Genomic DNA, 24,105 nt, shown 5'->3' on the forward strand with positions numbered 1-24,105 from the left:
TCTCAATCTATTTGTAAGCAGCACTGCCAGTCCCCCGGCTCCCCATTTACTGAGAGTGCTGTGATCGTGGATGTCTCAGGAGACTGCTAAAAGAGCTGTGGCTTTTCATGTTGTGGCAGTCAAAACCGGCAGTGAACATTAAACACAACATCCCCGAAGCTCTGGGAGCTATACTGGTGTGCGGAGAATGCTACAGGAGCAGGCTCGGAGAGACACATTTAAGATATTATTTCCCTTTAATTGCTCCTGCCTCGCTACTTACCTGAACAACGAAACCAGGGGCTACAGTGCAATGTACGTGGGGTAAGCGGGGAAGAAGTAACAACTACAAGTATTCAGGTACCACGAAGACACCAAAAAAAGACGAAAAAAAGAGGAACTGGAAAAGCTTATGCATATGTGTAGAATTTAAAGTGTTTTAATAAATATAGTGCTAAAATAATAATTTTCTTTTTCATTTATTTCCTGATCGTCGAACACAGATGTGTAACGATCTCTTCCAAATTCTCATCTAAAGGCACTTAAAAAGAGAAGCATCTCCACTGGATATGAGGAAGGTGATTTCGTTATGCCATTGCTGTCTCCTCTTTCTTCTCCTCCTTCTTCTATTTTTGCCCTGAATATTCAGCAATTGCCTTTTCTGGCTCCACTTCGCAGCTTTATGGTATGACAGATACTGTCCCCCTAATGGCACTGTGGCTTTCCTGATGTAGGTAAAAAGGAGAAGCTGGGCTCACCCTTCTCATTGAAGCTTCTGCATATACAGGGTGCAGGCCAAAAAAAAAAAAAACATTTAAAAAATCTTATTTAAGGACTCCCCTGGCTATAGGGCTACTGTCAGTCACCAGAAATGATTGAAAACTCAGGGAAATTTCTGAGCTGATGACCAAGAAAGATTATCCTCTGGTTTGCACCACTCCACAAACCTCAGGGATGAAGAATAATGCAAAGGAAGACTAAAGTGCTGAAATGGTCTCGGAGAGGTGTATGAAGCACGGTTAATGTGAGTCATATCTCTTCAGGTAACAAGCATAACACCTTATTTCTGCACTCACCACAGGAAATTGAATGGACAATTTTATTTACTAGCAACCAAAACAAACTAAGATGGAAATCCTCAAAAATGAAGACTTTACACACAAGCAACAAACTACAGACAGAAAATCTTGACTATTATGTATTTAAGAGTTTCCAAATCTTCTTTAAATGGTAGACTCAGAGCAGGTTTAAATCACAAGTCATGGCCATTACATCCATTTCACCTAAAAATAAAATAATTGCACATATTTTCCGCACTTTTCATTCAGCATCAATTATTTACACAATGCCTCCTTCTGCCATTAGTGCATCTCATGGAGGGCTCGGGGTAGACTTACCATATACCCTACCGCAACACTTGAAGAAGTCCATTGAAAAGCAGTACTAGGAAGACTATTTGCTACAGGCTTGGGTGCAATGCCTTAGAAAAAAGAACTCCCTGCAACACTCCCAAATAAAACTAGATGGGATTGTTGAAAGCCAGATTATCCCACTCTTTTCTCCCCTCTACAGTCCTCCTGGTGACTTCATTTTAAGGCCTTTCTTTAGACCTGAGACTCCACTTGTATTACTCCTTATGCTTCAAGCCATTACTCATGAATCCCTTTCTGTACACAGTCCTGGAAATCCTTGAGGAAGGACCCAGATTTAAAGAAATGGTTTCAAACACAGCAAAGTAATCTCCGGTTTATCTCTTGGTCCTAAGCAAGCAATAGTTGGTCTATAGAGAGACAGACTGATTTAGTTTAGGTTGTAAAGTTGGCTGGCTAGTAAAGCACAAGAAGGATTTTAAAGAATTTACTATATTTCAAGTGTAATACAGTAGCAGAATAATTTTTTTAGATTACCAAAGTTTAAAACAAACAACTGAACGTAGCATTAATCATGTTTATGCCCTGAATCCAGGTTTTCCCCCCATTTTTTTTTTTTAATGCTTTTCAGGTTCTGTCTTTTTTTCTTGGCTAATGGTTTCTTGTTTCATTAAAAATTTCTATCCAACATAAAGACTAAATACACTAATTACATTTTCTTTTTATTTCGACTGTATCTACTTCATGGCAGAAATCCTATTCCACATTTGTATAGCACCTAGCAGTTATACTCAATACATATATACTTGTGTTTTAAAATAATCCTCAGTAGACAGCCATGAGCATGGCATGTGCAGTATAATCATTTTTGTTCTTTAAATAATTAACCCTCATATAATATCACCGTACTTACTAGTGATAATCATGTAATTATTTTCTCATTACAACATTAACAGTAAGTAACGCTTTGCTTTGGGCACTTCTCAGCTGTGTTACGTCAAACGTTGATGGATTCTTGGGAGCAAAATGCATTACTATGAATCAATAATACTGGTTCAACTCAATCCCGCTTCTGCTTGTAGACCGCAATTGAAAAAATAAAGTGTTTCTTCTCAGATATGTAATAAGGCTTCTGCATGCCATAGTATCTGCAAAGATCAGGGAGGTCAGAGACGGAGGTAGGTTGGTGCGCTGCCACCTCATCGCCGACAGATGCAATTAACCACCTGAACATTGCTATTTTAACCATTAGTAAGAAAACCTTTACTCCAGGAACTACTCCTGAAATAAACTGCTTCTCAGCATGGATAATGTATCAGAATCTGGCCCCCAGCCTCCTCTGTACAGGTTCTAAAGTGCAACTCCTGATTCGCCCTGGCAAACAGCACTATGAAAGCAACAGCAGAGCTGTACAAATACTCTCTCTTTAACTTCACATTCTGCAGCCTGGCTTGGTTCAGGTTCATAAAAGCAACATTTGTGTGTAGATCAGGGGGTTTCTCTACATTATAAGCAAGCAATAATACCTCTCTTCAACATTCCCCCTAATTAGCATGTAAAATTCAAAGAGGGAATTCACCAGTGACAGGCAGCTTGCTAGACAGCAGCCATGTTACTCAAATGAAAGAACCTTTGATACAGAGTCGATTTTAAAACTCAAGTATAAACATGCTGTTCAAGTGATAAACACATTTTATTACTTGAAAAAAGATATTGCCAGATATCTAAGAGACAGCTTGACAGAGAATTGTTCTTGTACTTGCTTCTGAATCAAGCACTAGATTCAGCAAGCTCAAGGTATCATTTCTCTCAATTTAATTTACTTCAATTTGCTAAAAACAGTATGTAAAATTCTAACAGCAAAAATGAAGGAAAAATATGTTAAGATCTAAAGAAAGCAAGAAAAAGTAAAAAAGTACAAATATTTCTTGGCATAACATCAATGTACTTCACTTGAATTTGATGGGTAAAGAGTGTGGGAGAAAGTGAAGCCAGAGAAAAATCTGAGAGATACAAAATTATTCTCATTCAAATTTACAGCTCCAAACTACAAAGCACAGCAACCACGGCCTCTGTTTCCATCAAAATTTATCCCGAACCAAAGTTACAGGGTGTTCAAATAAAACTGTGAGCATGAATGCATTAGGGCAAGTGCATGGTCTTCACAAGATCCAGGGCTTGAACCAAATTAAGGTGGCGTAAAGTCTCCCCTCAATTAAGATGAAAACTAAATCAGAACCTTACTGAAGTTCTATAATTGTACTAAATTTCTTTGTACTTTAGAAAAAAAAATACTAATATAGTATCTTCACAGAAAATACGCTTCATAATTTACATGTTTTTAAATAGCCATATTTTGCATTTCAGGACGTTCTGTAGTCAAGTGCTAGATTTCTAATTGAGAGGTTATGGCAGGAAAGAAGGTTTTGTTTGGGGTTTTTTTTGGATCACAAGACATCTCTTCTTGACAGCGAAAAAGTAGCCCAGCCAGCAAAACTACAGCGAAAGTTTTTTTCCAATTCCAGCAGGAACTGGATTCCAGTCATCAAAATGCATCACATGCATGTTTACAGACATGAAATATTGCCATGAAAGGCTGGAGGTAGCACTTTACAACTAGAGGCTATCTACAGACCCTGTTATGCTGAAGCTTCAAAATTTGCAGCTTTTTGAAAACTGCATATACAGCAGTCTTACTGTAATTCAGGTTCTTTCATTCCTGCAGCAAAAGTCCTTTCATTTCATCCTTTTGCCACACACAAGACCCTTATCTTACATCAAAAATCTGCACGTCCTTAGTCACATTATTCTGCAAACCTGATAAAACCTGTTTATGCATCATCTAAAAAAAAAAAAAAAAAATCACTCATCTACGATTTCCGCTAAAACCTGCACTTTTTTGCCCTATTTTTAAAGGGCGTATTTACTTTGCACCAGCTCCAGCATCAGAAAGGCTGCACCTGCGGCATCACAGCACGGCGTCAATCCAAGTCCAGCTGCAAAGCACGGCTAAGTAGTTCAAGTGCAGTTCTTTCAGACCCAAACCAGGATCTTTATCTGCCGCACTGACGTGTGGTCAGGATCTCTGCCATATATTCGACTGTACAATACAGAGATCAGAAACTCTCTTGGGTTTTTTAATCATCATGAGAGGCAATTTTATATGAATGATGGTAACCAAAGCGAACCATTTATCAGCTCCCTCCCCTCCAAGTTTAACTGACCCCACTAAGGGTGTTAGCACGGCCACCTAATTATATTTAAATTACATTTGATAACATACATGACCGACCTGAATAAGTACATACAGTTACAACAGGGAAGTGAGAAGAAAGTAAGGCTCAGCAGGAAGACATATCTTAGTAGGAGGTAACTCATACAAAATCAAGAGAAAGGAAGGCAAACCCATGCAGCTAGACTGGCGGTATCACCGCTTATTTCCACAACACTCTGTCTTCATAATGTCATCGTAACAAAAAGTTAATGGAGTCACTGAAACGGGTCACAGCTGAGACACCCTGCGAGGGCTGTGAACACTCAGCCACGGGGTTAACGACTCTCGGGGCAAGGCAGCCGAGCGGAGACAAGAGCTGGTTGGCACTGCCAGGGTCCGTAATGCAGAGCGTGACCAGAAGCTGTCTGTTTATACGGATATTTGCTCTGCCTGGGTAGAAGCAAAGCTTGTTACCGTCACCCCATCGTCTCACTTACTGTCTCACAGACAGATGTTCCTTTCAAACGATGCAACTGGTTACAGTGGCTCACTATTTGCCATGCCAGGCAACGCCAGATGCTCTGCCACCAATTTAGCGAAGAAGGGAAGGAGTTTAATTGACACTTGACTAGTTGCTATGGATGGTAACTAAGTGACAGCTCAGTGAAGTAGAAACTTGAATGAATGAAGTAGCTGTGACGCAGAGACTGGGGGGAGCAGGCAGGAGATGGGGGCACCACATGGTTGCCAGTCCAGCACAGGGCACTGGGCGAGGAATGAAACTGGTGCGGCACCTTTAGGAGGGTATTTCTTTCTCCTGGCATGGCATTATTCCTGTCCTCTCGTTCTCCGATATTTACAGTCAGAAATGTTCCCTCTGGATACAGGCAGTTTTTAAGTTGGCTTTCAGAAGTCAATTCAGAAATTAAACATTTGACGCATCTGGTTAGTTCTGCTTTCCTGAATCTTGTTCCCCAAAGATACTTAGTTTAAATGATGGCAAATAAGACTACTTTGTGTAAACAGTGAAACCTGACAGATGTCCAGTTACAGGTTTCACTGCAACAGTTTCATAATGTTTTCAGACTCTGGACCAGATATAAGTAGCAGCACTGACTCACCAACGTCTCTCTTCTCAGCCTCACAAATGCAGTTGTCAATATATCAATTACTTACATTCAAACATTTAGATTTTTTTGATTGTGATTAATGCAGTGTTTTGTTCCTTTCGGGAAATTGGAAATTATATATACACTTTACCTGTCACTAACCTTTCACAATTGATTTTTTCCGCTCTTGAAATGTATCACAGGTAGAGTTTATATTAAATTAGAGCAAGATCTTTGTAGCCTGTTAGCAAATACAATTTTAGAGCTTTATAGGTTAGTCCCTGAAAGGCAAGCACCAAAACTAACACTACATTATCGCTCTTTGGAACAAACTGCTCCACGCAATAAGAAACAATACAAAAAAAGACAGAAATTGAAATCATCCCCTCTTAAACCCAGCCAATGAACTTTGCCAAACTTTCCACACGGGAGTGAGGAGAGCATCTCTCAGCTCATTTCTGTTTCACTCTCAATCAAGGCTGCTGCACTTCCTTCTGCACACGCTTCAGTTTGAGACCAGGCGAGACGTAAAGCTTTAAAATGCTCTGCCTAAGCGGAGAGCGGAGGAAGCTGCTTGGGCTGCCCAGTTGTAGCTGCAATTCACAATAAGCAGTTCATGATAAAACAGTCAGCACTCCCCCCCCGCCTCCTTCTCCCTCTTCTCTTCCAGACAATTTCACTTTCCTGATGGAAGTACATTTCATTATTCTTCCCTTCAGGGCTGATGTTTCACCCTTTCATTGTCTCTGCTACCCAGCAGTGATCCCTAAATGATGGTCTTTCAAGGAAGCTTGAAAGAGCAATGAGTTCAGGTATGGCACTATACATTACAGGAGATAGCTCTATCCCAGAACAAAATGTGACTTCAGTCTTGGCTTTGCTCAGTCTCAGCCAAGCGGCAGAAATGCAGATGAACATTCAGGATCCTCTGAGGTACACCTACCCTACGTGTTCCCATTGCAGGTGGAACTGAAAGGAAGAGGTGATACAACCCTGCGAATGAGACTGTAACTGTAAGACTCTCCAGAAATTGCCTTCCACTTAAATCACAGACTTAGAAAATCATAAATTATGTATTGTACCACTAAGGACTATATTATTTTAACAACGAAGAAACACCATTCGAGCAGTCACAGCCGTTAAGCAATAGGAGTCACAATCAGCAGAGGCTCGTGAGAAATGAACACAAGTGGTTTAGGAGGAAAGGTTGGGATCAATTCCTTAATGAAAAGACCACCTGAAAAGCTCTTCCATGTGTCATAATTAGGATGTGTTTTCTTAATATTAGAAATAGAAGAAATGTTATCATTTTTACTAAGCATGTTTCCAGGCAAAAATCGTATCAACAATTCACCCAATAGCTGCAATATCAAGAAAGAGGTGATAATCCAACAGCAAGGCAACCCCTAAACCATTCCATTATAATCATCACCTTTGGAGACAGAAACCTTTTTAATTTGATATGAAAATCTAATGGTGCTTACTGTGGGGCAATGAAAAGGCAACGTAGTTCAACTTCAACGCCTTTCTGTCACGTCCTGTCGAAAGAAAGGCTCTCCCTAATAAAACGAAGAGGTAAAGGCTTTTTGGAGTCTAAAGCCACTTGGAAGTTTGTCACTGTATACCATCAAGTATGCAGTAGTCACCCACCAGGACATTAGAAAGCTAAATTTAGGTTGTTAAGTGTGAAGACCCTGCTCTCATGTCTGTGCGTGCCTGTGCAGCACACAGCACGATGAGGTCCCATCCCTGATAAACAGTGACACAAAATCATGCAGCATGCTCGGCAGACTCCAAAAAAAACAACAACAACAAAAAAAAAATCTTAAATCGATATGCCTTCGTGGTTCTCGTATATGAGCAGCATGTAGATTTTAAAACTCTCTTCAGTGGTACAGATGGAGTTCGGTTTGGAAAAGCAAGAAGCAATCTGTGTTCCAAATTTCTTTTCCATAGGTGTGGGAGAAAAATGTACTTAGCAAACACTATTGGTTTCTTACACAATTTCAGAGAGCTCGTACATGAAGGTGTGTTTATTCAATAAATACAAGAACATATCTAGAACTCAGTTTCCTTTGGAAATACATTCTTTTGTGATACCTTAGGAAAATGTGACAATTTGAAAAGTATTGTTCTGAGCTCAAATCACAACATAGACTTTAGGTATTTTCAATTAGAGAAGACATTAAGATTTCAATAAATACCACAAAATGGGTGTTTTTCTGAACCAGTTGGAAAATCCTATACAGTTACAATAACTATATAATCTAAAATAGAAATGCTGAATAATCATGAATTCTGTATTTTACTTTCCAAAATCAAAGGGCAAAGTATCATCCTACATTTTGTAGTTGTATTGATTACAGTTGAGTGTTGACTTTAAGGCTACAACATTGTAAAATAAAACTAGCAGAAGCTTCTTAGTTCACCTCATTATAGAATAAAACCAAATGCTTGCTTAATATACTATTAATATCAGTAATTCTCGCTTTCTAACAGCGCTCCTGAATACATATAATATGGATGACATGAAACACGACCTCAAGAAGATACATATATTTACATTATGGAGACACACATTTACATTTACACTCCAAAACTTTATTAAAAAGTAATCAGTTTTGAAGTTGAAATGTAATATGTCCAATTAGAAATATGTCAGAAGCAAATTACTATTTTGAGAAGTTTATAGTTGTGTAATATTTTGTACATATAATAATAATGGATTTGTTGAAAATATATCAGAACTGAAAGGTTTTATTTGATTAAAGAAAATTAATTTATAAAATTAATTTTATCAATTCAAAGCTTTATTTCAGGTATAACATTTTCAAGTTTCAGTAAAACTCACTGAAATAAGATGAATAAGATATCCATAGAATAAAGAAAAGCAGTAAAATTTAGTATTTTTTTTCCTTAAATAATAGTCAGTAAAGATTTATATTAAACACAGAAATAACCCAGGACAATAAAATGCTGGCAATTTTCCTAAATTACTCTATTGTAATGTTATGAAAGACTATAAGTAAAAAATCATACTCAGCATTTTCATATATGCTTCTTTCCTGGACAGAAAATAATTCTTAACAATTTCAATTATAATACAAGCTTAATATTATGCATTTTGAAAGGAACTAACTTTGTATATTAATATATCTGATGTCCAGTAGATGGCAAAATATCAGCAACCATCACCTTTAATCTTCTTGAAACTTGCTTAATTTAAACCCCAAAGTATATATTTTTTTCTTTTTCTTTCTAGTCTCCACTTCCTATTTCATCAGATAGTAGGATTAGCTTTACCTTTTGGATGTTTTCTGTATGTTATCTGCTTGAAAGACAATTTCATCTTCATCAGTTCTTGATACAACAAAGCACAATAATGTTACTATCCTTTAAATAGTCCTTTAAAGACAGTTTCTTCACCACTGAAATTTTTTTCTCCAAAAGCATGCTGCTGCTACTGTTCCCAAATTTGCCAGCACATGTTAGCATACTGTGTACAAAAATCTCTTAGCAACAATATCTTAGTGTCTAACATTTTCCTTCTTCCAACTATGATTCATGGAGCCATCTGTAGTCAGATATTGACATGCAGTATCTTAAAATAGATACCTTACATTTGCTCAACAACTAGTTTTAGCATCTGAAAATATAAATTATGGGAAAGGGCCAATATTTCTTTGAGGCTCTTCATCATTCCCTTGATCATTTTAGCACTGTTTAAACAAAGGCTTGCCACGATCACTTCGCCTTAGTATTAAGGTCAAAGTATCCGTGCCTTCCCGAGCGCAGCAGCAGGCAGCTCGGCTGTGCTGGGTGCCGTCCCTTACGTAAGCCCTCCAAGCAATCTCAACGGCTTCCCAGGTGAGGACCACCTCACGCTGCTACCCTGCCTATTTTTTAATAGTAACCAAAGACCAGGTTTTTAAACTTCAGGTATTGCTACATTCAGCACCAAGATCTAAGCATTTTGCACACCCTTGGAGCGTAAGCCTCATGGAAGGTGCCCCACAACGGGGAGGACAAGGTCAATGTCGCAGCTGGGCAATGACAAAGAGACTTGTGCAGCAGCGGCTACTGTAGGGAATGCAGCAACGTCCCACACTGTTCAGGGAATGGAAAACAAATTACAACCGTAGCCACCCAAGCACTGTTCTTGCCTCCGAAAACTCTTTAAGAAGTTTTCAATCGGAAGAGAAAGCATCTTGTTTTCAGCTACAGCAAATTATCTATTAGTAGCGAAAGACTTTGCGTAACACAAGTTATTTGTTGCAATGCAGTGCGCAATTTTTGGGTAACTTAAAAGAATAGCACGGTACTAAAATCAGGAAATGTTAATTAAAAATAATCATATTCAGTAGAATAGATTATATAGAAAGATTCGGTGACATGGCTTTGAAACAAGCTGAAGTGTGAGGAACACACTTCCCCAGTGAAATCAAACGGATTTTTATCCACTTGAAAGGAACTAGCATTTTACCCTAAATATTTTTGAGTAATTAATATTTTAAAAATAAACAAACATACAACAATGTGCATCCAAATACACGATATGTATTTAGCTGAGTATTATCAAAAAAGTATGCTGCAAGCATAACAGTCCTGGCACATTTTCATTCCTAAAATGCTGGTTTTGCTTGCAAGAGATTTTACAGTCCCTATGGGTCTTCTGAAATACACTCAGCAGCCATGAAACAGTGCCAAAGCGGACTAGCCTAGTGAATTCAAGTCAAAATTAAGAGAAGGCTATCCCACTGAATGACCTCTTTACGTCCTGCAGTGCTGTCTTAGCAGGACTCTATACTGGAACGACACCTCAAATGCCTATAGGCAGCCTCATTCATTTTCCAGTAATGCTACTATGATTTAAAAAGTAGAACCTGTATTTTATTTTACACTGTCCTTTCATAAACGTACACAACTGCATTCTTAAAACTTAACTACTCTTATTCATGAATAAGCCATGACCGAATACCTTCAGATTAAACTAAGCCTGCGTGGACACCAAGATAAAAAATGTAAGTCCTTTCCTCGCAACATGCAAGCAAATCACTTCTAAATCATCTCACTTGCTTGGCTTTGAAATGCAAACTTAACTCCTGTGACAAAAGGATCCGTTGTTATGCAAAAACCAGCTTGCCAGAAAGCCTGAACTGAATACACCGCAAGGCGATTAAAGTTACCATGAAAGATGTCGGGAAGCAAAAAAGGAACATGCAGGCAAATTCATCCCAGGCACAACTTTGCTGCTTCGTGGCATTCCTTTGTTTCCTCCTGTTTCTTTAGATGAGAAATAACTAAGATTTTTATGTTACCCTACTTTGTACAGATTGTATTAAGCCTCCTCCACGGTTACTGCATGTATTGGGAAATTTAATGTTTATATCTATTTTAAAAGTAGAGAAAAAAAAATTACACCTTCTTTCTGCTTCTCTGCTGAAATGCCACCTAGCAAGTCATTCTCAAGTAAGATGCATTTTTCTACGCTTGTGTTTTAATAATTAATATGGAAAAGAAAAAGCAAACAGTGTGATACACACACATTTACAATTACAGACTCATTCCACGGGAAAATCTAGCTCCAGCTGGAAAGAGCCATCAAAAGCCAGTTCTTACATAATCCTTGTTCCTGCTACATGGTCGAGGAGCAATTTCAAAGGAGTATTTACTAAAAGCAGATGAAGCCAGGTTGCAGCATCAGATGAATGAGGTAAGACACAGCCAGTAATAAAATTGACTTAATTTTCTTCCCCCCCGCCCCCCAATAATATGCTAAGTCAAAAAGCCATGAAATGCAATCTTCTTCAGCAGAACTCTTTTAGAAAAAGATTGAGCAAGTGTGCTATTTGCTAGATTTTGCTTTCCTTGAAATTACAGTAAACGTCAGGTTATACAGAAAATTCAGCTCAAGTGGGTATAGGTCTGTGCTGCTGCGGGGTAAAAACTTGCCCCTCTGAAGGCAGTCCTACCTCATAGAAAAGCCAAAATGTGCTATATTAGCAGCTTCTTCCCCAAACACTTTCAGAAAAATGTCTTCCTACTCACAGCAGACAGTAGATACTGCCCACCATCTCACAGTAAAAACTGTTCATGGGATTCAATTCTGCAAACACTTAATAATACAGTGTTGCTTAAACTGCTAACCCAAATGGCTGGAAATGCTTTTTGAAAGCCCTTAGGATAAAATGCATTGGGTTAACAAAATACTATAATTATTTTACCTAATACATTTGGTGGATTTGTTCCAAACTCTGTGGGTTAACTATAATAAAACCTTTGGAAACAGCGGCCTCATAAAAGTCAATGAAATAACATACTCTGACGAAGACGGACATGGGACGGCAGTGTATGCCAACTGCTTGTCACGAATGTTCTCTCCAAATGGCAATGCAAGAAGATGCTAAGTCTATCCTAGAGGCATAGATCCTCCATTTTTATAAGCAACAAGAACTCACTCGGATATTGCCAGAAATGAACACTGAATAGCCTGTATAGCCATACAAAAGCAAGAGATCATGCAACCACATCCCCCGTCCATCGTAACTGGGATCATTAACCCGTACTCGCAGGCCTGAAGTGCCCACGAGTCCCACTCACAGCTTGTGCTCAGCACTGCATGGACACAAAATAAAAATATCACCGTTGCCCAGAAATGCAAGTGTAAGTAAGTTCATAGAATTATAGAATGGTTTGGGTTGGAAGTGACCTTTAGAGGTCATCTAGTCCAACCCCCCCGCAATGGGCAGGGACATCTTCAACCAGATCAGGTTGCTCAGAGCCCCGTACAACCTGACCTTGAATGCTTCCAGGGATGGGGCATCTACCACCTCTCTGGGCAACCTGTGCCAGCGTTTCACCACCCTCATCGTAAAAAATGTCTTCCTTATATCTAGTCTGAAGGTGTGACAATCCTTTCGGATACAAGCAGACAGAGGAACACAGGAGAACAGCAGGGCACAGTTGGGCATCCTGGTCATCATGGCAGAAGCACCCTCAGCACAAAAGGTGGATTTCAGGTTCTCTGATATTCCTGGTTCATTAGTATTGACTAATTCACTCAGTGTCACTAAAGCTATTACACACACATAATAGCAGCATACAAAATGTAATAAGGTATTATGTTTATAGAGAAACCAAATGGTATTAATATCTCAAAATAACATGGTTTAACAATAAGAAAAAATTAAATGTAGCAGATTACCACAAGCATGCTTATCTATGGTTTGTGAAACAAATTTCCCATAAGGTTTAACCGTCTTATACCACACATACAGGTACAGGAATCAAGAATTCACAAAAGAACATCATCTCTCATCTCTCCCGCTGTTAAATCTGGAGCAGAGTCTGATATAATATACTTTTCTGCAAGAACACTGAGAAAAAAAATACTGGATATCTGTCACTCTCTAGATGTTTATATAGTGCCTATCATTTCCATTTCAATACAAGGAAAACCCTGGCAACAATGCAATACAAATAAATGGACATTTTATATTAATCTTGTTCATATAGCTCCCATCTTAGGACTAACGGGGGTTTTTTATGTCTTAGAGACACAACATTTATTCACCCCAAATTTGCTCTAAACCAATAAAAATACAAAAACGTCTTCTGATGGACACAACAATGAAATAAAGTGTTTCCAATGACACGATTTCCAGTGCTCTTTAGAGCTACAGAGAAAAATACGCACAGTTGTCACTGCTGACCTTTTTACAAGGATAAGACATGCTGCGTGTGACTGCTCAGCTATGATCAAGCTATTTAAGAACTTACCCTTGCTGCCTTCTCTTCTAGGATACAGTATAAATAAAATTGCAGGAGCAATATTTAATCTTGCTATCAAAATCCTATAATTAAATTAAGATTATACAAATCTCCATTGCCTCTTGCAACTTCACCCATGACAATTAATCCCATCTGATTCGCACACGAGCTTTTCTTACGTTGAGGCAAGAACTGGTAGTGACCTTTACAATTTAGTTTGCTTAATTTGTTCCCTTTTATAACCTCATTTCAGTTGCGTCTGAGCTTTTGGAAGTTTACCCATTTGGTGGAAAAACAAACAGATTGGCTCCTAGCTACCTCAGAGACACTCTGTTTTTCCCAGGGAAATCCTGCTGCACGGGAGAACATCTGAGGCATTTCAGCTGGACACCCCTGTCTGAGCGGGGAGAGAAAGCGCAAAGGGGAAGGAAAAAAAAGAAGGGTCTCCGATCATTTGCATGGAGCACAAGACAAGAGATGGTTACACGGACCCTCCTCCAGAAGTTCACAGTCACATAACAACTGTGCAGCAACAGCAGCTTTTTTTAAAAAAAGACACACTCTGCAGTAAGAATTTTTAGCTTCTCCAAGTGTGGCAATATTTTGCCCTTCTCAATAAGAGATAATCATATCATTTAATTTCTTTATGTTTGCCTGTATTACTTCCATTTGTCTGCTTTTCTGAAAAATGACAGGGGTCAAGACAAAGGTTAGGAGTGCTCAGCCACACTACGCAAACCACCCCTGGGTCAAGGTAAATGAATTTTAACCCCATTCCGTATCCATATGTATTTTTCTGCTCCTGTATCTCTTACTATATCGAGCCCTCATCAAGCCAAGTGACACTATTAGTGAAAGCCCCTTAGGCTGAGGTCTGAATTTTCAAAAGTAGCTGCAATATCTTCAGAAGTAGTTGAGGCAGAGGCATCTTTGCTGTCTTGTGTTTTCAGCAAGAGTATTACATTCTGCTTTGTTATCTTCTTGTCACCGGGTGTATAACGAACCAAATATTGACCTTTGGTAATTGTACTTCATGTGCCAGTGAGGAGAAGCATCTGCCTAACGGTTTGTCAATACTTCAAAACTGACAATAGCAGGAACTCTGCTGACACTCGAGGTCACCTCTAACTTGCCATCAAGCACTCTCCTGTTGGAAGCCCTACTTGGAACAATATCCTATATCTCAACTATTCTCAGGAATATTTTCATTTGGCAGCATTTCCCCTAATACCCTAACAGATAACATATCAGCACCACAAAGGCATAAACATGCCCAAGGCGATGTGTAAAATTCCCACAAAGCCTTTTTCTCAAAGGAGAACGTGTGTTCCTCTGTACAAATAAGCACTTCAAGGTAAGTGATGAGAAAACATATCATAACTAATCATTGTTTGCATCTGGATATATCACCATGAGACCTATCTTTTTTTTTCTTATTTTAATTATGTCTTTTTAAGAAATTACATTGAGTATGCCTATATATATATACACATACTAACACACTTCTTTATCTTTATCTTTAAAGGAAAAATCCATAGTTTGTGTTGGCATGGTCACTTGTGTAGATTTAAAAATCATAAATGCAATTCTTACTAATACCTCTATGTCTCAGTCTTAAAAAGCCATTCTGTAGAATTTTTTATTATACTTATTCCAGTACTTTTGGGGGTTTTTACATGATTAAAACCTTAAATCTTTTCCTATCAATATCTAAATATCACAAGTAATGAGTAAGTGTAAATTAGACTGTACACTCTTCCATGACAGATTGTCCTTTACTATTATTTCTGTACTGCAAAACACAACGTAACTGATCAACACAAGCAGGGACCTAACATAAAAAAAAATAAAACAACCAAAGCAAATATGAATAAATTCCATTTGACTCAAATCAGGACAAAACCTGGAAAAAGCTGTAAGTCTGACTAAAGGCAGAATGCATCATGAGAAAAGAGCTATGTTTTTTGCCAGTAATACACAATATTCAATGATGCGTTCTTCACACAGGTGCTTCAGGAAAGGAATTAGGATGAAAATAAATACTTGGCAAAAACAAAGTCCTTGTGTAATTCATATGCTCCATTAACACGGCAGTTACATATTTTAACATCAAGAGAGAAAACATTACTTTATATTTGTAAAGATGCCTTTTGGAGGCACTGGACAGAGATTTTCAGTTTTAAAATTAGCTTTCTCAGAGTTTCACCCTTTCAAAAATAAGTCAGAGACAAAAAATACCTGAGAAAAACTTCTTGACCTTTGCCTGTAAATTTCATCAAACAGATGAAATTCAAAATTATAATAAACTAAATCAAAACTGGGGTTTGGGAGGCCATTATAGCAATATGCCAGATAATAAACAAGATTAATTTTTCCCAGAGCACTAGCAGGGCTGGGAGCATTGCATGCACTTCCACCTTGCAACAGCCCCATCCTCCCCGGCCTCCCAGCTCAGTCGTTCCAATCCGAGGCTTCCTCCCCAGCACCACCACCCAAGCAAGACTCCCTTTTTATACAGTCAGTCCCAATTTCCCTCTAATCTGACTTTCTTTCTCTTCTGCCCTTGATGATTAAAAATCTCCCCAAGACCCTCATCAATCTTGGTCTTGCTCCATTCACTCTACTCTTTCAGGCTCAGGCTCCCAGCCCGAGTCTCAGCTGGTCTTGTACTTTCTCACCCATCTCCAAGCTCAATGTTTACTTACCCCAATTGCGCCTGTCTATATTCCCCCCAGCCAGCTCAGCTTTCAAATAAGCCGTCTGGTTTCGGAGCCCCTGTATTTGAGTCAGACTGCAAACTGGTTTACGCTGCCACGCTATTAACGTGGAGATCACTGACAGCATGCAGGGCAATTAAAGAAAACAAAGCAAAACAAAGCAGCATAACACAACAGGGGAGATGGGACAAGGAGAGGTGGGTCAACAGAGTTTTTCGCTATGAGCAAAACAACACATGTTTTCCCTCACCCATACTCCGAAATAGCTGAATCATTTTGTTTTTCCAAACAATGCCGCCTGAGATACCAGGCATGGAAAATTTCATTTCAAACGATTCAAATCTGGCAAAAACATGAGCAATTGAAAACAGATGTACAGCCAACACGCTGAAAGGAACAGTTCTACCTGCAGTGGACCTGGAAGATTGCTGCTCCTCCTGCCATCTATGTAACAAAAGTGCATTAATAACCCTTGCTGATCTGGGATAGCAATGGTCGATAATAAGGTACATCGGAGAGAGAAATCATTCTCAGGTACAACTCTGCCATTAAAAGGTGTCACTAAACGGTTCTTCTGTATATTTGAACACGTATGCTTCAAAAACACTGACTAATTATTAGCTCTATTAGCTCTAAGCTTGAAAGTGCTTTATAGCCCATATGAAAACATATGAATTATTCATATAGAGCTTCTGCTCACTAAAAGAAAAAGGAAGAACATGATAAACAAGGTATATGTTCATTTTAACTTACACAACAGAATTTCAACAGCTTGTAAACAGTGCAAAACTCTGATATTTCTGAGTTACTGGATTAGTATTTGCCAGACAGGTAAGAAATTATTTTACATTAATCTAGAAGCACACAAAATGTGTGGAAAACTAAGTAGCTACGGATGTTGATAGGATATCATGGCTCTTCTGAAAGGATATTTTGGGAGGTTTTACTAATAAAATAGAAACTGTAATGTCAAAAAAAAACCCTAAAACCACTGGAAACTTTAAAGCTAACCTATAGCTGGAACAGAAGTTACCATTCAGCGTTTCATAAGCCAGTATATGACAGCTGTAAATCAATGTACTGTATGTTGGTGGCAAACATCATGTTTCAGCAAGCTCTATCATAAGGTATGAATGGTATGGAGGCATCAGCAGTACTTACAGCAGGCATGGTTGAGGGCACATCCAAGTTCAGTGCTACGAATGAAAGCACAGACCTGTTCCGATTTTAGTTGCTTCAAAAGAAAAATGGCCAAATATAACGTATATAACAGTGTGTTATTAGCTAGCACTTCCAGCTCTGTAATGCCGATGGTTTTTTTCCATCTGTTAGCACAGAATAATTAGTGTATAAGGTACTTAGATTACCCAGCCAAGACGGGACGGATAAGTGAGTGATTAATAAACAGAACTGGCAATATAGTATAATGACGAGGCACAGGTTTCACCTTAACTCTAATTGCTAGTCAGCCTTTAACTGAAATGCACAGTACACAAAAAATTCTCACACTTAGGCCCAGGACGGCGATGCAGGAATTGCCATAATCTACTTGGAACATACACGGGGAAGACAGAGGGAGAAGATTCACCCCACATCCATACAAGTGTTAATATTTATTAGCGGGGCAACCCCACAAAAACCATATAGAGACATTTCTGCTGACCCATATTCTGTTATTGCAGAGTACATCCCATCAGCAGCACAATCTGTTAAGGTTGGCAGGCACAGACGGACTTTTGGCTATGGGTGACATCAGCTGTACTGAACACTGATCACTAACTTAACGGACCCCAGTCATCAGCGAGGATGAAACACGTTCCTTCAAAGGCAGTTAATAAAAGCTTAGGTGTTGAATTGGGAAACAGAGGCAAGCTTTTTCATGGCCTCAACACCTGGCAATGCCATTCCAGCATCAACTCTGCTGCACACTGAAAAGGCAAAAAGGACAGCCAGATCCCAGGCAGAGATGTGTACACAGTGTGGGATACCTGAAATAAGTGGCACAGAGTTCAGCCCAGACTAGCTTTCCTTCCATATGATCCAGTAAACCCATGCTTGTTTTAATAAGCACTGAGATTTGGTAAAAAGGGAACGCATGCACATCTTGGTTTTTGTTTTGGTTTTTTGTTGGGTGTTTTTTTTTTTTTTGTGGTAAAATTACACTACATTCATTGGACACTAATGCTAGATACAAACTCTGCTGCTCATTTTCATCAAAATAAATAAAGCTTTGGCAGGCCTTGAAAGCAACACACAAATTTCTCCATGTCTGGATACTTCTGTTTTACAGAATGGCACAGTTTTCATATCATCAATTTTCTAAGCAGCAATTCAAAAGAATCATCCTTTTAGATTTCTGAGAAAAGAACATAATGGAGGTTACTCAAAGGAATAGATGCTGCAGCTACAACCGTTCTCATTATGTACATATGAGATGCTTCAATGTTCCTTGCTACTGATTACATGAGTAAACATTTTTAGTATGCAAAATCCTATTAACTCAAGGGGATTCAGCATAATTTTATAACAGCTCCACTTGTGGTGTCTGAACGACTGGGTCAGCAACAGACAGATGGCAAAGAATTAATTCTAATGCTGCTTTATTGCAGTGCTGGCATCAGGGTTTCCTCTGCTCACTGCATTCACAAAAACTAGAACTTTTCCTACATTCCCTACACCTAAAAGTAACACACCATAGAGTAAAAAGATGGAAAGTAATTTCCTTTTTGGATCTAGAAAGGAGAAAACAAAGCCAACCTAACTGTCAGTCCTTCTGTCCATACTAGGAGTGACCAGTCAAAAGCCCAAGCATCAGAAGCGTTAACATATATTAAATAATTAGAAATCGGATTTTATTCCCTAGGGACAGGAGATAGTTCACTGGTCAGTAACTGCACTTCCACAGCTACACCCTTCTCTTGAAATTATTTCTTCTGTCTCCTGTGCTCACTTGATTTTATTTCGTTTTGGCTAGTCATCATTCACTTCTTGAAGCCCTACAACTATCAGCACTAGCTTTTACAAATATTTTCTTTTTGCCTTTTTCCCCTGTATTTTTCTGTTCTAAGAGGAGAAACAAGAACGTTGCAGCAGTCAGAACAAAGCGGAAGACAAATGGAAACCATTCTACTTGCCATTTACCCTCCCCACATAAAATCCTAAAACAAAAGGAAAAGTTAATCTCAAAGACATAAAGTAACAAAATAATCTAATCTCTCAAAGTAAAAAGATGACACTGGAACCCATCCCTCCAATAATTAGGGTTTTCTCTCATTCCAGTTTTTACTCACTCCAGAATTCTAAGGTGCGGTGATAAGTATTATCTAGTACTTTGTGAATTTGTGCTTAGCATATATTCAGATGGCAAACTATGAGCAGTCCAAAAATGGTGCCTAAAATTAAATTATTAATGCACTGTTTCCCCAATTTTGGGAAAATGGTCCCAAAAGTAAACAATGACCTGGCTGGGATTTGCAGGCAGAACTCTTAAGCTCTTGAGATACACAACTTAGGTCCAGAAAACCTTCAAAATATGGAGATAATTAAACTGATATAGAAATATTTGGCTGAGGTTTTTTTAAAAGCCTGAAACTCAGAGGCGTTATCTACACATAAACTTTGAGGAGCCAACGCAGAGACCCACATGGACATAGTTAATAACCCAGCTATTTCAAAGCATGAGAGAAAAGGCAGTCTTCCTTGAATTCTGTGCCAGCATTATCCAAAGTGGGTTGAGGATGTAATGGGAAAGATACAACAAGCAAAGGTAAAACAGCCTTTCTTTTGGTTGAAAGACTACTTGGTTTTGGGAAACAGCCCCGTCACGTTTCACAGCAGAACAGTTCCTTTTAGTGGTACTGTGCCATCATTCTTCCAGAAGCATTATTTTACGTAACTTGAAAAAAAACTCTTTCCGATCCTTTTTCTTAAAACATTACAGCTTTCATCCCTATTTCTCACATGTCAGTTTGCATTATGAATGTTTCTCTGAAATCCAGGCTAATTAAGACTGCTTCAGAAATAAGGGCTTAAGGTTGTCAACCCTTTGGACAAACAATTTCCTGCCATTTGGATTTTTAATTAAGCTTTCTGAAAGTACTTTAATATAAGAAAATGGTGAAAAAACATCTAGTCAATTTTGACTAATCCAAAGGCTTCGTTTTCTTTTGGAGACATGGATGACAGCTTCAACTTTTACCACTGACAGTGCATTAAATCAACCCCATCCCTGAAACTTAGCCCAGCTCTTTGGCCTCACATCCGAGGAAGGAAGAGCTTCTTTCTGGCTAAGTCAATAGGGGCCACGCAGAGCTTAGCTGCCCAGTCACTCCTTGGCACTCTCGTACATGGGACTGGAGAAAATCACAAAGCAAGGCACATCCGACCACAGGACATGAATGATTTCGTGTTTTGTCATCAACAGCTCATATAATTCTCAAATTCATTGGCAGTGTCACTGGCACAGCTAAGACCAAGTGTGTTTTTCTCTCATTCCTGATTATTCCAGGACATTCATTTACTGCATTACAAAAAAGCCACAGTTTCCAAAATGATAGTTATCTTACTCTATTGATGTTTTCAGCCTTGTGCAGTGTAACTTCTCCACAAAACCAAGTTCACGTGAGATTTTCTTGCAAATATTTCGAGGGGGCAGGGGGAAGGGATATTTTTTTTTTTTTTTTTTACCTGAAATGGAGACTGGCTGTTGTAATTCTTAATCTCCTTGTTGGCTCCCCGGAACAGCAGCACTCTTGCACAGCTCTCCTGAAAACAGTAGAAGAGTAAACTTGTTAATAAGGATCTTTAGTTACTAAAGAGACACTGTGGCTATGAGTTGTGTTGCTGTTTGGTATATATTTCCTTAGATAAATAAACAAAATAAATAAATAATCTGAGAAATTAAGTTATTAAAATAGTACTTTACATATGAGAAGGCTTTAGGTGCTTTTGCAGTGTGTTAGAGTAGAAACCATAAGCAAGCGTAAAAAAAACAGAGGAATGCAAGAGGTGAACATCTTATTAAATTTCAAAGAAACTGTACTGTGGAAATTCCATACTTGACAAATCAGATTTTGCAGAAAATGTGTTAGTTCAAAATGAAATTTGACTCTCATATGGCTTCTGCCTATCTTGTAGGGAAAATAGTACTGTTCACAGTACAGTAAACAGTACCTGAGATGAATTATATCCTCCCCTACTGCTAAAAATTAAACAAAGCAGTTTTACCACTTGCATGCACTTATTTTGGTTTTTTTCAACCTATCTTCAATTTTAAATGTTTAATGTATGATTATTTTTTTAATGTACCTGAAATTATTTGTTCTGGCTATACACACTGCACTGACCAGTCTTACCTTCTCTTTTTTCCCCCTAAAATACTAACAGTTATGGCACAAACCCAATAGAGCCCCCCTAACAAGAGGAAAGTACAGCTTCAGGCCCTCTGAACTGAGGAAATCTGCAAAAGAAATCCGCTAAAAACAATCTTTTTGCACTGATATAGTGTATCGCTCAAGTCACGACTCTGTGCTGCTGTAAAATATGACTGACCATGACCTGATAGAAATCCTCCGTGGTTCTGGCACGGTTCTCGGAACACTAGACTTTTTGATGATTCATATATAGGCTATGTTTCCTATCTGTCATCTTTAATATTCATCTTAGGACCTTATGCAAACCAGTTCATATTTCAAAATGTTTTTATGTTCCCTCATCATAAATATTTCTACTAATTTTGTTGTGCTTTCCAGATTTCTTGTCATGTTGTGTTATGGAGTTCTACCTAATGAGGTATTTCAGTGTGCTACCTTTCAGTTTTAACAGTAAATTTGCAGCCAGAGAAAATAATTTAGCTATTTCAGTGACAGAAATGAAGCTTATTTACTAGATTCTGAGCCATAAGTGAATGCACAGAAATTATGACTGAAAATAATTTTTGTCATTGTGGTTTCTAATTTATCACACCAGATTCTTGATCCCATTAAGTCTCCTGCAACACAGGGTTGTCCTAAATAGATCTGGGGAGGAGGCTGTCCTACCCTTTCACCAAGATTCAGTACTCCAAAAATATATCCTTTTGTTCCCACACTTTCTATTTTGTAAAACAGACTGAAACAACAGACTGGATCATACCTCAAGGTGGTATATTAATAATCATCTCAGAGATGGTAATTTTTTAATGATATATAATTACTTGAGATAGTCTCATTTGCTTGCACTGAAATCTGCACATTAGATGTGTTCTCTCTATCTCTAAACATAGGAAGACCGAGAGCAATGTGTAAAATGTCAAAATGTTTTTCTCATTTTTCTGCTTTCTGTATTAGCAATCATCCAAAAGAAGCAAATGTGCTGCAATCTAGATGAAGACCTCCAGGTTTAAAAAAAAAAAAAAAACAAACAAAAAAAGTTCTTTTCAGGGTTACTTTTCCAATAATTCCTCTTTGACCGACTCCTAAATGATTCTAGGTTTGCATACTACATTATATTCCCATAATACAACCATTCCACTATTCCACCAGGTACTGCTCAGTAATCAGACTGAAAATGCTAGTAGAACCATTTAGCATTAAAATGCCCAATATTGATCGTGAACTTGAGGATATAAATAATGATATTAAGAAACATACTGTATTTATTGGGTCATTATTCATTTGGTTATCAGAATAAATAATTCAACACTACAAAAGCAAAAGAATTAGACATTTAAAAACTCTGCATGATTTACAAATTTAAGCTGTCTGCAGTGTAACAAAAAACATGCAAAGTGATTTATTTATTAAATGGTTTTGATAAGAAAAGTTTTGACAAAAGTGTCAGAGTTGTTCAACATAAGAATTTTCAAGAAAACTTGTTTTGGATGAAGTACTGCATTTGTTTTATTTATTCTTTTAAATCAGAAGCATTCTTAGCTTCGTCTTCTCTCCCTTTTGTCTCTTCCCCATCTTTCCAGTATTAAGGGGAACAAACTACGGAGAATAAGCAAAAAAGTCACCATCAGGAATTATTTTGATTACTTTTCCTTTGTTAATTCCATGGAAATTCCACATTTTAGAGCTCTCCATTGTTAAGGTGCTGCCTACGAATGCCATAACTCCTGATTGCAAATATTTTAGCTCTGACAACCTAGGAACTTCTGATATTGAGAGCTTAATAATGTTCATTCATTATATCATACATAAACTGAATATGCAGTAGCTTTTTAGACTTCATAAGATTAAAAAGAATTTCACAGAGAAGTGTGGGCTTGTCAACAGATTAGATTCAATTTGTTGTCTGAGAGCTAATTACCTGATTTAATACTAAACTGTTTTCATATAGAATCCAATCCACTGACTGAAAGAAGGCACACTTCATCCCAGTGTTCTTATTTGCAAAATACAGAGGCATAAGATCGGTCTAGATTTTATTCAGTTATTGGATGGCCATGAAATAACTTTAAAAAACAAGAATTTATTCAGATCAGCACTTAGCTGACACTCAGGAAAACAGAATTACCAACTTCAGAAAGTATCCCAAGAAAATTCCCCAGGGGAGACTGGAAGGGAAAAATCAAATGGGTAATGACTCCATCTACAGGAATCAAGAGGTAAAAAGGATACTGCTGTCCTTCCCATCCTCTCCATCCAGAAAAGGCCAACACCGTTCTTTCCACATTAGCTAATAACAACTTTCAATAAAAGGGACACTGAAAAAAATCAGCATAGGTTACTGTTCACAGCACCCTGAGAAAAACATTTTATATTCACATATACCTGATTAAGGAAAACAGAAGCATGACAGTATAGTCACAAGATGGTAAACCTCTATTCACAAAGCCAAGCTTAATGACTATGAAAACATTTGCAAATTTGTAGATGCAATTTCAATTACAGTCTCTAAGTCTTCTACAGAATAATTTTTTCCTCTGAGGTCAAGAGAAAAACACATCTCTACATGAAAAATAC

The 24,105-nt window shown here is 38.1% G+C and overlaps 1 protein-coding gene across 1 annotated transcript in view; it reads right to left on the reverse strand.

Annotated features, from left to right (window-relative positions):
- SHANK2 (SH3 and multiple ankyrin repeat domains 2) overlaps positions 1 to 24,105 on the reverse strand; it is a gene marked incomplete at both ends in the record, with an annotated part of 314,082 nt that overhangs the window by 271,000 nt on the left and 18,977 nt on the right. The window contains one exon of the mRNA XM_082317243.1: positions 20,846 to 20,923. Coding sequence (XP_082173369.1) covers positions 20,846 to 20,923 — 78 coding nt within the window. The remainder of the gene's footprint in view (positions 1 to 20,845; positions 20,924 to 24,105) is intronic.

This window comes from Platalea leucorodia (genome assembly GCF_965183815.1).
Source record: "Platalea leucorodia genome assembly, chromosome: 7".
Lineage (NCBI taxonomy): Eukaryota > Metazoa > Chordata > Aves > Pelecaniformes > Threskiornithidae > Platalea > Platalea leucorodia.